The sequence below is a fragment of the Culex pipiens genome, chromosome 2 (genome assembly GCF_016801865.2).
Source record: "Culex pipiens pallens isolate TS chromosome 2, TS_CPP_V2, whole genome shotgun sequence".
NCBI lineage: Eukaryota > Metazoa > Arthropoda > Insecta > Diptera > Culicidae > Culex > Culex pipiens.
This window is the reverse complement of record NC_068938.1, coordinates 11,435,050-11,447,846: the sequence shown is the minus strand read 5'-3', so window position 1 is coordinate 11,447,846 and position 12,797 is coordinate 11,435,050. Positions and strand designations below refer to the sequence as shown.

Below are 12,797 nucleotides of genomic sequence, written 5' to 3'. Positions count from 1 at the left end.
TGCTCAGAGCCAAAAATCGATCTGTCGGCGCAAATATTGTTGGAAGCATTTTCCGGAAATAAGAAACGGGGTTGTAGAAGGGCAAAAAAGATTTTTTTAAGATAACTTCTATAAAATAGTAAAAAGAGATTTAATATTATTCCAATTTAACATTTACATAAGTAAACAGGTTGGATAATAAGCAATTCTTAGACTAATTCTATCTCACACGTGTTATATTAAAATTTAAAATGAAAAATCACAGGGTTTTTTTTTTAACCACAGTCTTTCAATACAAGTTACCAACATAATATGAATACAAATTTAGTGTTATTTTTTTTAAATTGAAGATAATTTAGCCAAACATGTAGGATTTTTTTTTCACTTAAAATTAAAGAAGAATTTTAAATTTAGCCAAACTTCAGATAATTTTTTAAATAACTTTGTTAATGTTAAGGGCGCTTTATGAAAGCTGATTCATAATCTAGTTGCTGATAGGCCGATTATAGAAATGGGCCGAGGAAGGGTATATCTCTTATCTGTTAAAATTGAGGAAGTTAAAAATTTCTGAAATTCTTGGAATTTTCAAATTAAACTGCCAAAACGTGCTCAAAACTTTATATCAGATCCTCGAAACCTTTAATATGGCAAAGACATTTATCATCAAATTTCTTAATTTTTTGTGTTCAGAGCAATTCCAGCTCAAATCAGAAATTTTTCTGGTACTTTTGTACCCGACCCTCTCCGATTTCAATGAAACTTTGTAGACATGCTATCCTAGGCCTATATAAGCCATTTTTGTGTATATGGAGTGAATTGTACTCGAAACTGACATTTGAGAAGGGCGTAAGAAATTAAAAAAAATGTATTTTGTAATTTAAAATTACTGTATCTCAAAGCCATTGCATCGTATCAAAAAGTGGTCAAAGACAAACTTGTAGGAATTTGGACGGACTTTCTGAAAAAAAATACACTGAAAGAAACGTACACGCCACTTCTATGAAATTTTTTAATTTTTTAGTTTAAAAGTTATATTTTTTTGCGGAAAAAGCCTAAAAAAAGACTCACGAAAAATGCAGTATAGTATGTCTCTTTCGGTAGCTATTTTCGAGACTGAGAAATCAAGTCTGTCATGTAGAAATTGGCAAAAACCACCAAAAAAACCTATTTTTCAACATTTTCATTTTTAAACCGCTTTATCTTCACAAGAACTGGACATAGGACAATGATCAATATGGAGACTTTTATGTAAAATTGTCTGGGAAATCGATTCCCACTATCGGTTTTTGAAAATGTTTACGTTTAGACCACTTTTCAAGAACATAGTTTTAGTAAATGATTTTTGATTTTTTTAGGAGAGACATACCATCTTGCATTTTTTTGTAAGTCTTTTGTTACAGGTAGGCTATTTTCATAAAAAAAATTGAAGAAAAAAAATCATGACATCTCCTTCAAATTTAACTTTTAAACCTAAAAATTTAAAAATCTCATGGAAGAACCGTATATTTTTCTTTCAGTGCATTTTTTCAGAAATCCCTCAAGTTTGTCATTGACCACTTTTCTATACGAAACAACGGCTTTGAGCTACAGTTATTTTTAAATTACAAAACACAAAAATATTTAAATTACTTGCGCCCTTCTGAAATGTTATTTTCGAGTACAATTGAATTCATTTAAACGGTAAGCTTTCATTTTTGAACAAATTTTGTTAAAAATGCTTTAAAAATATTTATTCAATCAAATAAATAACATTTTGATGTATTGATAATTTGTACGATAAAAGCAACAAGTCATTTGTTTGCAATTTGAATGCCTTTACGTTTAGAAAAATCAATAAACTTTTATTATCAAATGAATCATCTGAACTTAATAGAATTCAACAGTTCCACTTAACTTTGGCTTGAAATTTAATTTAGTTTGATTTAACTCAATTTCCTAACAGTGGATTAGACAAAAGATTTGAAAACTGCTATCAAAAACCTTCCAAAATCTTTAAAAAAATTTAAATTGCTTTTTTTTACAAAACATTAAATTATTTAAAGTCATGTTCAAGGTATATCTTAAATATTCTTCAACTTGTTTTTTCGTCATCATTCAAAAGAATTACTCAAAATTGTTTTTTTTTTTCTTACAAATGACAAATTAACCATTCTTAGTCTTTTGCGTATTCGCTCCAAATTTTCACTGTTTTCAATTTCAAATTTGATTTTATAAATGAAAACACCATTTTATAAAGATTCAATCATTTAAATATGGTTGAAATGTTTCTTTACTTCAATCACCAAAAGTATTGACCAAATATGCCCAGAAAATATTTTTTTTTTTTTTTTTTTTTTTTTTTTTTTCACAAAGCCATAGAAATTGCTGGCAAAAGCTCAAATTTTGACTAATTCATTCAGTTCGTTTTTTGTTGGTACAATGCTTAGCCAACTATTTTTGTGCATTTTTGAATGTTGGAGTTTAAGAAACGCCATATTTCTATTTCGCGAGAAGCGCAGACACAAAATAAAGCTCAGTATTTTATTGCAAGGAAATCTATAATTTTTTTCAATTATGAAAAAACAATGAATTTTTTTTTCACCATCTGCGCAAATACAGTCACATAGCTCAAACAAAAATATCAATCAACTTTTTTTTTACAATAATTTTCTATTAAAATACTCAACCTCATCACTAGACGGGTTTCGATTTGAAAGTTTGCCAAAAAAATTTGTATGAAAATTATCAATCCAAAACCCATATTTTAATTTCTTGAGAAAAGTTTGAGAAAAATGATTTTATTTAATTCATATAACATTACCAATGTCTTTAAAAAATAAGGTTCAGCTTTGGCCTTATTCGTCAATTAATCCCTTCTTCCAACGTTAAAAAAAACATGTTTAACGCAATTTCTACCAACTTTAAAGCTAATGATTCAAATATATAAATAAATGTGAAAAAACAATGCAAAAACAATTACAGCATAACAGGAAAAAACACACACAAAACAGGTTAAAGATAATGTTCACAGTTTGAAGAACAGGCCAAATACTACAAATAAAAAGAGATAAAACAAACTACAATACTTATATTAGTTAAGAAAAACAACAAAAAAACATGAAACAAAATTCAATTCAAAATATCTGTTTGTTTTATTTTATACAAAAGTAAAAGTTTAGATACAAAACTGCTCTTTATTAAGAATCTCAATTTTGAAATTATGCTTAGTTTTAAGTAGAAAGACAACTTCAAATTTCAACTAGAAAATTGCCTTCAGAGTTTCCCGGAAAATGCTTCCTACCTAACTTATCACAATTATTTAAGTAAAAATATTGATCCGAAAATTAATCTTCTATTATCTTTCCGCCCCCTTTTTCAACCCATCAGTCCTAGTCCTGGTGTTCGTGGTGTACAACCGGCGGCGCGAGTCCCACATCAAGTACCCGGGCCCGGACGACGACGTGCGGGAAAACATCATCAACTACGACGACGAGGGCGGCGGTGAGGACGACATGACCGCGTACGACATCACCCCGTTGCAGATCCCGATCGGACCGATGCCGGAGCTGACGCAGTGCAAGATGCCACCGCTGATGTGTAAGTGGCCAAGTTGGAGCCACTTTGAGAATTTAAAAGATTTTTAATTTTGAAAATTCTTGTGTGTCTTTCTCCAACAGACCCCGTGATGACGATGGGACCGGGCCACGAACCCAACGTCGGAATGTTCATCGAGGAGCACAAGAAGCGGGCGGACAGCGATCCGAACGCACCGCCGTTTGACGACCTGCGGAACTACGCGTACGAGGGCGGTGGCAGTACGGCCGGATCGCTCAGCTCGCTGCAGTCGGGTGAGTTTCGATTGAATTAAAAACCACACCACGGATGGTTTGCGCCAAAATTTAGGCAAAACCAACCATTTACATGCTCACAATGAAGCCAACATTGTAAACAAACCACTAAACGTCGGTCATCTGTCAGTTCGATGTATTTTTCGGTTCAACTGCCGGAAATCACTTGCAACTTCAAACGATGACCAACAAACCAACAACGGGTTGAAATTTCAATTCATTGTTTGGCATTTGAAGGCCCACAAGATGAAATTAATTTATGGCCGTCATTGGAGCCGACATTTTTTTCGAACAACTGGGCCAAAATGAAGTTTGGTAGACCACAGTTCTGGTTTCAATTACATGCCAGTTAAAACAGTTTGGTTCGTGTAACTCATTACTCGTTGAAAGGAGAATTCCGGCAATGTTTGCCGTTATGTGGTGCAATACACATTGAAACCCATTTGAGCCAATTTGGGAGAATTACCAACTGACACAAAATTGGGAAAAAATGCCCCGACCCCTGTTCGATGTTCGTGAAATTATGGCATAATGGATAAATTATGTTCCTGATCACGAATCCGAGCTTCATTTTTCGATATCTCCCATGTTTGAACATTCGATAAAAGACGTGTTTTTCAAAAATGGTGATGTTTTGGTAATTTTGTATCCAAGGGACTTTATGTAAAATTTGGCGCCCGACTTACTTGAAATGTCGTATTCTTCTTCGAAATAACACAAAAATAGTATTTGGAATTCTAACATTTTACGTTACTAAACTGGGTTATTTGTTAAAATGAAACAATGATCTACAAAAATAATTCTGCAAAGTTCGAAAAAAACTTGAAATTTAAAGTTATAAATTCTGTTTTTAAATAAAAAATGACCCTTCTGGTTTATTGCACATTCGAAAAGTACATTATATTTCCTTAAAATTACATGTACCAATTTTTTTACAGTTAAGTAACAAAAGATGTCTGAATTTTCGAAAAAATGTGTATTTTTACGTTTTTTCCTATCAAAATTTCGAGTACGGCATCAAATTTAGAAACCATAACCATTTTAGGTTGCAAATTATTGAAAAACACTTTTTTTCGAATGTTCAAAAATTGAAGGGATCGTACCGCCCCTCCGTCACGAGATATCGAAAAATGGAGCTCAAATTCGTGTTGCCCATTTGACAACACATTTTTGTAAGCAGAAATGTTTGAAAGAGTCGTGTTGCCAGTAATGGCAACCAGGGTTGATTGATATGCACGGTGTCGTGCTTAAATCATAGGAGACGGGTATCAAGTCGTCACCAAGCACGCATGTTTTTCAGTGTCTATGGTGATGCACGTCACTTTTTTCTTTTCTCGTGCTTACTTTTCTGGTAAGCACGTCACTTGACAAGCACATAGCTGCAACTGGCAGCAGTACCTAGAAACAAATGTTGAATAATTTTCTCATTTTTTTATTTAACCTTGTTCAGACATGCCTCGGTTTTGCAAACAGAAAACAGAAAAAAATCAAACGATCGGGATTTTATCAAAAATTTTGAATGTAACAACGCACATCTTTGAAAATACTCCCAATTTTCTTAAAACTACGTATTTAAGTTTTTTTACAATAGGTCAATGATCGGATTTTTTCAAATATTTCTACAGTAATAATATTTTTTGTGAAATACTCAAAATATTAACATAATGATGTGTTTTCGAGAAAAAAAATACTACAAAAAATAGTTTTTTACCATATCTGTATCAAATGATTGGGATTTCTTCATACATTCAAAAGAAATACTACATTTTTTTGAAATTACACAATATTTTTACAAAACCACGTAGTTACGTAAAAACATTCTCAAATTTTCAATGTTTTACAATATGGGTATCAAATGATTGTTGTTTTTTTAATACAATTTGATAGTAATAATATTATGAAATAATAAAAAAAATTCATTGAACTACGTATTTTCGAAAAAAAAACTCATAATTTGATTTTTTTTTTAATATAAAATGGGTATCAAATGATCGGGATTTTTGCATACATTCCAAAAGTAATAAATAAAACATTGTTTAACAAACAACCGAAATTTTCACAATATTACGTACTTTGAAAAACAAATCAGTTTTTCAACAAGAAAAACAATAAAAATATTTATAAGTATTGAAAAAAACAAGCCATTGTTTCAGCATTTGCATGGAAAAAGTGTATTAATAGTAGTTTATGCAACAAGTTGCAAAAAGAGGATTTTTTCAGCACGAGTCGTACATTTATCCAACGAGGTTCACCGAGTTGGATAAATACGAAAAGTGCTGAAAAAATCAAGTTTTGCAACGAGTTCCATACAACATTTTTTGCAATTCCGAAAAACACCCATTGAGTGAAATTTTAAGTCAAATTTTCATGTATTTTGTCAATAAATCGTTTGAATCAAAAAAATGTTGAAAAGTGTTACTTTTCGAAACAAGTGCTGAAAAGTTCAACTTTTCAGCACCCATTTCAGTGCTGAAAAGTAGAACTTTTCAGCATTTATTTTGAAAAGTGTTACTATTCGATTCTGTTATTTTTGGTACAGAAAAGTAGGCTATTTCGTTGTTCAAGAATGACAGGAAAAGTAAGTAGTTTCACGACGAAATTGCAAAAAATGCATTTTACACTAGTTCAGTTGTTTGCAATTTTGGGGGTGGGGGTTAACAAAAACCTTTGAATAAAATTGGCACCAGCCTTATAATAAATTGATATTTTGAGGTATTTTCAAAAAACAAATTTTGAACAAATTTTTAGCTTGATTTTTTTTAAAAACCACGTAATTTTGTGAAAGTTTTGAGTATTTCATATCAAATCTTATTGCTATTGATATGTATGAAAAATATCAATCATTTGTTACCCGTATTGTAAAATACTAAAATTTTGGGTCCGAAAATAGTTCGTTTTGTAAACAAATAGTATTTCACGAATAAAATATAACTTTGAAAAAATCCGAGTATTTGATAACCATATTGCCATATTCTGAAAATCTAAATATTTAAAAAAAATGTGTAATAATTTTTGAAATATATGAAAAATCCCGATCATCCCGATCGATTAAACAAAACCATTTTGGGATTTTTTTTTTCGAGAAAAAAAAATCATTTTCAAATAACAGAAAAAATGCAATTTACATATACAATTTTCATAGGATTATAGCATCAGTTACGCACGCCTCGGTTTTGCATCCCCCATATGCGGTGCTAAACCGAGGCATGACTGTATTACTAAAAGTTGGATTGCTAAATTCCTAAAAGTTATCTTTTAAGCTCCAGATTTTAAATATTTTTTCCAAGAATCAATTTATTTATTTTTTTGAATAACTATAAATTTCTAGAGAAGAAGATGCATTTTTTTGGAAATCGTACTTAATTTAATGTTCCATTTTAATAAAAAAGTCTATTTTTTTAATTTCTGAAAAAACGAGTAGGTACGCTGTTAAGAGGATTTAAATGCACTATTGAGCATTTAGATCAAGACTGACATTTAAAAGGGCCAAACATGAAAAAAAATGCTAGTCTTGATTTAAAAATTTTCAAAATATTTTTTTCGAAAAGATCGGAAAATTTCACGAATTTTTCATGTATTAAAATTGAAAATCGGACCATTATTTGCTGAGATATGGTCATTAGAAAATGGTGGGTTGTTTTGGTGAGATTAAGAAAACTTCAATTTTCGTGTTTCTTTTTCTTAAAGCGGCTCTATCTCAGCAACCCGAGGTCCAATCTTCAATGTCTCTTAGACAATTTTAATTTTCTGAACTTTAAAAAAAATATTTTTGGAAAAGGTCACTCATGGTCACTATTTTTAAAAATTGAAAAACTGCAAATATTTCGCTAAAATCAAACTTTCGGTGACTATATCTTGAAAACGGAGCCCTATATAAAAAAAATCTGTGAAGAACTTTTCGATTGCAAATTCAATTTTGCATTAAAAAATAATGTCAAACTTGTTTTTGCATAAAACTTCGATTTTTTCCAAAAATCACTATTTTTTCAAAAATTCATAACTCGGCGGCAGATTTTTTGACCATGTTTCTCTATGGCTCAAAAGTTGCGGATTTTTGTCCCCTAAAACATATCAAAAAATCTCGAAAATAAAAAAATACATATTTCGGGAAATTGAGTTTTAGTGAAAAAAAAGTTGATAAAAAAGTCTGCATTTTTTTCCGTGTACCTATTTTTTTCTCAAAAGTCCTCAACGATACCTACAACTATGCCCAAGACACCAAATTGATCAGAAAATTCACTCAAAAGTTACAGCTGTTTGAATATTTACATACCATTTTTGTATGGACAGCAGCCAAAATTGTATGGAGACTTGTATTGATGAACCAATCACACAAAAGTTTGAGCCAAATCAAAAAATACAAATAAAATCCATTTCCGGTTTTGGTAGAGAATTGCTCTATTGTATTTTCAACTAGTTCAACAAAAGTATTTAGGATATTTAATAACCTTTATGAGCTCATGCATATCATTAAACATGCACTGTTTTGTCTACAAAATAATAACCGAATTTGGCAAAACAACATCGATGAGTTTAGCTCTAAGCTTACTCATCCAAATTTTATTCCCCAAAGTGGACGTAATTTTAACGCTCTCAAAACAAACACCAAATAAACCAAGCCAACAAATCCCATACTAAACACCATGTTTTCTCCCTCCCCTCTTCTCTCTAAATCCACCCTCCCAACAGGTACCGACGACGAGGTGCAGGAGTTTGACTACCTGGACGCGTGGGGCCCCCGGTTCGACAAGCTGGCCAACATGTACGGCGAGCACCACCCGACGGATCTGGACGAGCTGAACTAAGCGCGCCTCCAACCCCCCACACGAGAAAAAAAGCCACAACAACAACAACAGTATCATCATCATTAACCTCCCTCGCTGCCACGTGGACAACAAACAACAACAGGTTAGCATCAAACGAGAGAGAGAGAGAGAGGGCTTTAGTTGTTCAGTTTTTTTTTTGTAACGGAGAAAGAGAAAGCAAAACAAAAAAATGTGTGGGAGAGGGAAGTCGGGGAAAAGCTAAACCAAAGTTTAATTATTAATGTTGAGTGGTGGTGGTGACTCACTCACTCACTCACACAACCAAACGCACGGAACTGGTATCCCCTCTACACTGTGAGAAGAAGAGAGCGAAAGAGAGAGAGAGAGAGAGAAACGATGGATGACAGATCGCTCACTTTGAGAGCGATGTAATTATGATTCATCAAACTAAGTACCGAATATCAACGAGTTTTTAATGAGTGAAGTTCTCGGTCGAATTCTGGTTCAGTGGAATTTACACGAGACAAAAACAAAACACAAACACACATATACACTCCGACAAGTATACAAACAACAGTTGAACCGGGACTCTCACTCACACACGTTTAAAGGTTAAGATTTTTTAAGTTTATTTATTCAAAACAATCGAAACAAGAGAGAGAGGGAGAGCAATCGAAGTACCTTCCAGCCAGTCAGATTTTTGTTTTGCTTAAAATTTTAAACGCAAATTAGCAATTTTGTTACTTTAGTTTGTTAAGAAAGACACACGAATCATTCGTTTTTATCTTGATTTAATAGCATTAGCCAGCAGAAAACAAAAAGCCACTGTTCCTGTTTTTTGTCTTAAGTAAGTGTAAACAAAGGGTTTTTTAGTAGGAAAAACTGTGACACACGATTGTTTTTATAAAACATAGTAGGCTGATGAGGGGTCACTCACAACGCAAACACTCTCACCAACACTCACACACGACAAAAACAACAACAACATCCACTCACTGAACACTTTTTAGTACGAATACAACTTTTACATGGCCATCTACGATCTACACGACGCGGCGGGAGAATAACGAGAACATCGCAAACTAGTTTGTAACTAAACTAAAAAGAGAAATAAGTGTATTTAGAAACAGCAGAAAAACACACACTCACACACATGAAATTTAAGCTAAGTAAATCAAATATACTGATCGTGCGAGAAAATCAAGCATAACAATTCCGAAAGGCCGAAACTGAGAAATTTGGAGAGCGAAAAGTGGTTGAAAATCAGTCATAATCCGTGGAGAGAGGAGAGAACACGTGAGTGTTTTAAGGTAATTTATTTATGTCGTAAGGAAAACTAATATTAAAAAAAAAAAAACAAAAGAGAAAATGATATTGTACATCCAAAGACTGTAACGTTTGTTCGTATATAACTTTTCGTTTTTACTTATGATTTTTCGAGTATTTAAGTAACTAGAAATCGCAGCAGCAAGCCGAAGCAAACTGAATTTAAGGAGTTCGGTGCAGGCTGCTTACTCTCTTACTAAACAGACACACGGAGAGAAAGAGTGGGAGTGTAAACAGAATCTTTTTTAAAAGAAACGCCATCCCGAAAGATAACACAAACTCACAGACTAACTTTCCCCCTCTCCTAAACAGAGATGATATGTTAACTATTTCTCATCGCAAACCACACACAAACACAAAACGGTTAGGTTTCTTCTTTGTTGATACAGGAAATAGACAAACATACTCACGATATGAAAATCCCCCCTTTTCATCCAATCATCCGGAAGTTCCCCCCTCCAAAAGTAGTGTAACGATTTACAAATTTGCGGAAACGCCTTCCGGAAGGTTTTATGACCTTTTGAAAAGGATACCCCGACACAAGCACACACTCAGCCACATTCACTCCACACTTTTACACTAACACACGTGCGAAACGACGTGAGAGATGAGGAGAAAAAGAAAACGAAAAAAACAAACTGAATCTGTATTATTAAACAATATTATTACTAACTTAGGTGAAGAAACAACAAACAAAAAAACGATATTACTTAGTACGCTCATTATTCTAGAACGTTATTTAATCAAAGCCATGACAACAAACACACTCACACATTGACAATTCGAAAATGGTACCCATTTTTAACCCGTTGCACACCCACACACTCACACCCCAAAAATTGGACATTGTTTTGTTTACCCTTTTGCGAGTCGCTAGTTGAAATCGGAACCGTTCTTTTTTAGTACAGTTTAGTACATTGAAATCGACATCATCATCGAAAAAGAGGCACGCTTGCGTCAATTCACCCAGCTGTGGGATTTCACCCAAAGTTGGGTGAACTGAGGTGAGCGTGCACCCACGCTCTCACCAATCCACACTCACTCACCAACACAACCACATTTACACGCGCGCATTCCCTTCGACGGTCGAAGCTCACACTAATACATCTAACCACGCGAGAGTATGTGCGAGAGGAAATTCATGCACGCTTATTAGAGAAGCTCTAAATTTTGGGTTACTTTTACCCACGAAATAACAACAAAAGAAGACCTGCTAAAAAAATGTTTTAAATTTAGGTTAGTTTTGCTCAATCTTGAGTGAAGCTAGCCTATTCTAAGTCACATAAAAACACTCATATTTCTTTAAAACAAAATTTACTAAAATTTTAACAGGTTTTATCACAAATTTAGGTAATTTTCTCTCACATCAGTTTTGATAAAAAAAATTATAAGAATAGAATTTGATTTCTTCAAAACAAAGCTTACTCACGTTTGAGTAGGTCAAGCGATTTGCGAATATGGGTTATTTTCTCGCAAATCTTGATGAAAATAGCCTGAAGTTGGACAACCTTTCTCAATCCTAAGTGAGATTTGTTTCGAAGAAATCTTTGGGAATTTGTTTGAGTGTAAACAATTGGTAAGCTTTACTTCAAAAATGGATAAAAAATAACCCAAAATTTGGCGTTCTTCGAACGAGCGCGTACACACTTAAATGAAAATTGAGAATCACACATCGCGCGACCTAAGAACTCGTTAGTTAATTGAAATCTATCTTTTTTAAAATAAAGGAAAAAAAAGTCAACTGAAACTGCGCATAAACTAATAAAACAAAAAAAAATACTGGACACCTTTGAGCCGCCGGCAGAAGATGGTTAATTCTACTCGTAAGAAAAAAAACAAAAAAATAGCACTAAATTCCCCTTAAATGGCGACTCACATAATTCAGAGAGAGAGCGGTGGACGAAAAAACGACACATTTTAGATGAAATTCAACCGAAATCGCAGAAGAAGCAAAAAAAATCTGGTGTTGCATCAATAGAGAAAAAAAAAGAAGCAGAAAACCGTGAAAAACTACCAAAATCCTAGTGTAAATATAGTGTTGTAATAAGAATAAGCAAATTAAGGGAAAAAAACATGGCATAGAAAGAAGCATTGTCGTACTAGAAAAAAGGGGGCTTTCAATAAACAAAGTAAACAAAAAAACAAGTTTTTTCTAACCCGACAACTGTGAGGAATAAGAAATGGAAAGAAGCAAAAAGTGCAGCAGATTTATGAATGAAGTAAACAATGTTACTTAGAGAAAATTTTAGACAAACAACACACTGTCACACACATACATTGGAAACACTCACTCACACAGTCACACACAAACATTATACAAACAACAACAAAATCGACGACGTTCAATTATGGTTAGAACAAAAAAAACATCAAGAGGAAGAAAAAAAAATGCTAAACAAAAAAAAAAGGAGAAAGTCACTGAAATAAATCTGAATGAATGATACAGAAATGTGCTGGTTGAAAAATCTGCCTTTTTTCATTTGAAACCGATATCCGAAATATTTCCCTCCGTGTAAAGCAAATTGACGTTTCGCTGCATCTTCTTCAGGGTAATAAATTGCATTTTATTCATTTCCATCTCACTTGAGCAAAAATAAATTTCGCAGCCCACACACTTTATCACACTTCATTTATCTGACTTTTATTACTGCACTCGACACAGCGGGGGATTTCACCAACAACCACCAGATTAATTACTAATGTGATGGCGGTCGTTAATGCGTGCCTCAAAAGGCATCGCTCGCGACAAAAATGAAATCTCGTAAAAAATTTCCAACGGTCGAAAAAAAAAAGTCGTAAAAGATTCTTTTATGAGAGCGACGCACCCTTCGGTTAATTTGAATTTTTTCAAAGAGTGCTCTCCGGGAATGTGCGATATGGGAAATTATCGCTTGCTGGG

General features: G+C 33.2%; 1 protein-coding gene across 1 annotated transcript in view; it reads left to right on the top strand.

Annotated features, from left to right (window-relative positions):
- LOC120424992 (neural-cadherin) overlaps positions 1 to 12,363 on the top strand; it is a 106,265-nt gene extending 93,902 nt beyond the window's left edge. The window contains exons 10-12 of the mRNA XM_039589361.2: positions 3,346 to 3,555; positions 3,636 to 3,806; positions 8,496 to 12,363. Coding sequence (XP_039445295.1) covers positions 3,346 to 3,555; positions 3,636 to 3,806; positions 8,496 to 8,611 — 497 coding nt within the window. The 3' untranslated portion in view covers positions 8,612 to 12,363. The remainder of the gene's footprint in view (positions 1 to 3,345; positions 3,556 to 3,635; positions 3,807 to 8,495) is intronic.
- Positions 12,364 to 12,797: the final 434 nt, after the last annotated feature.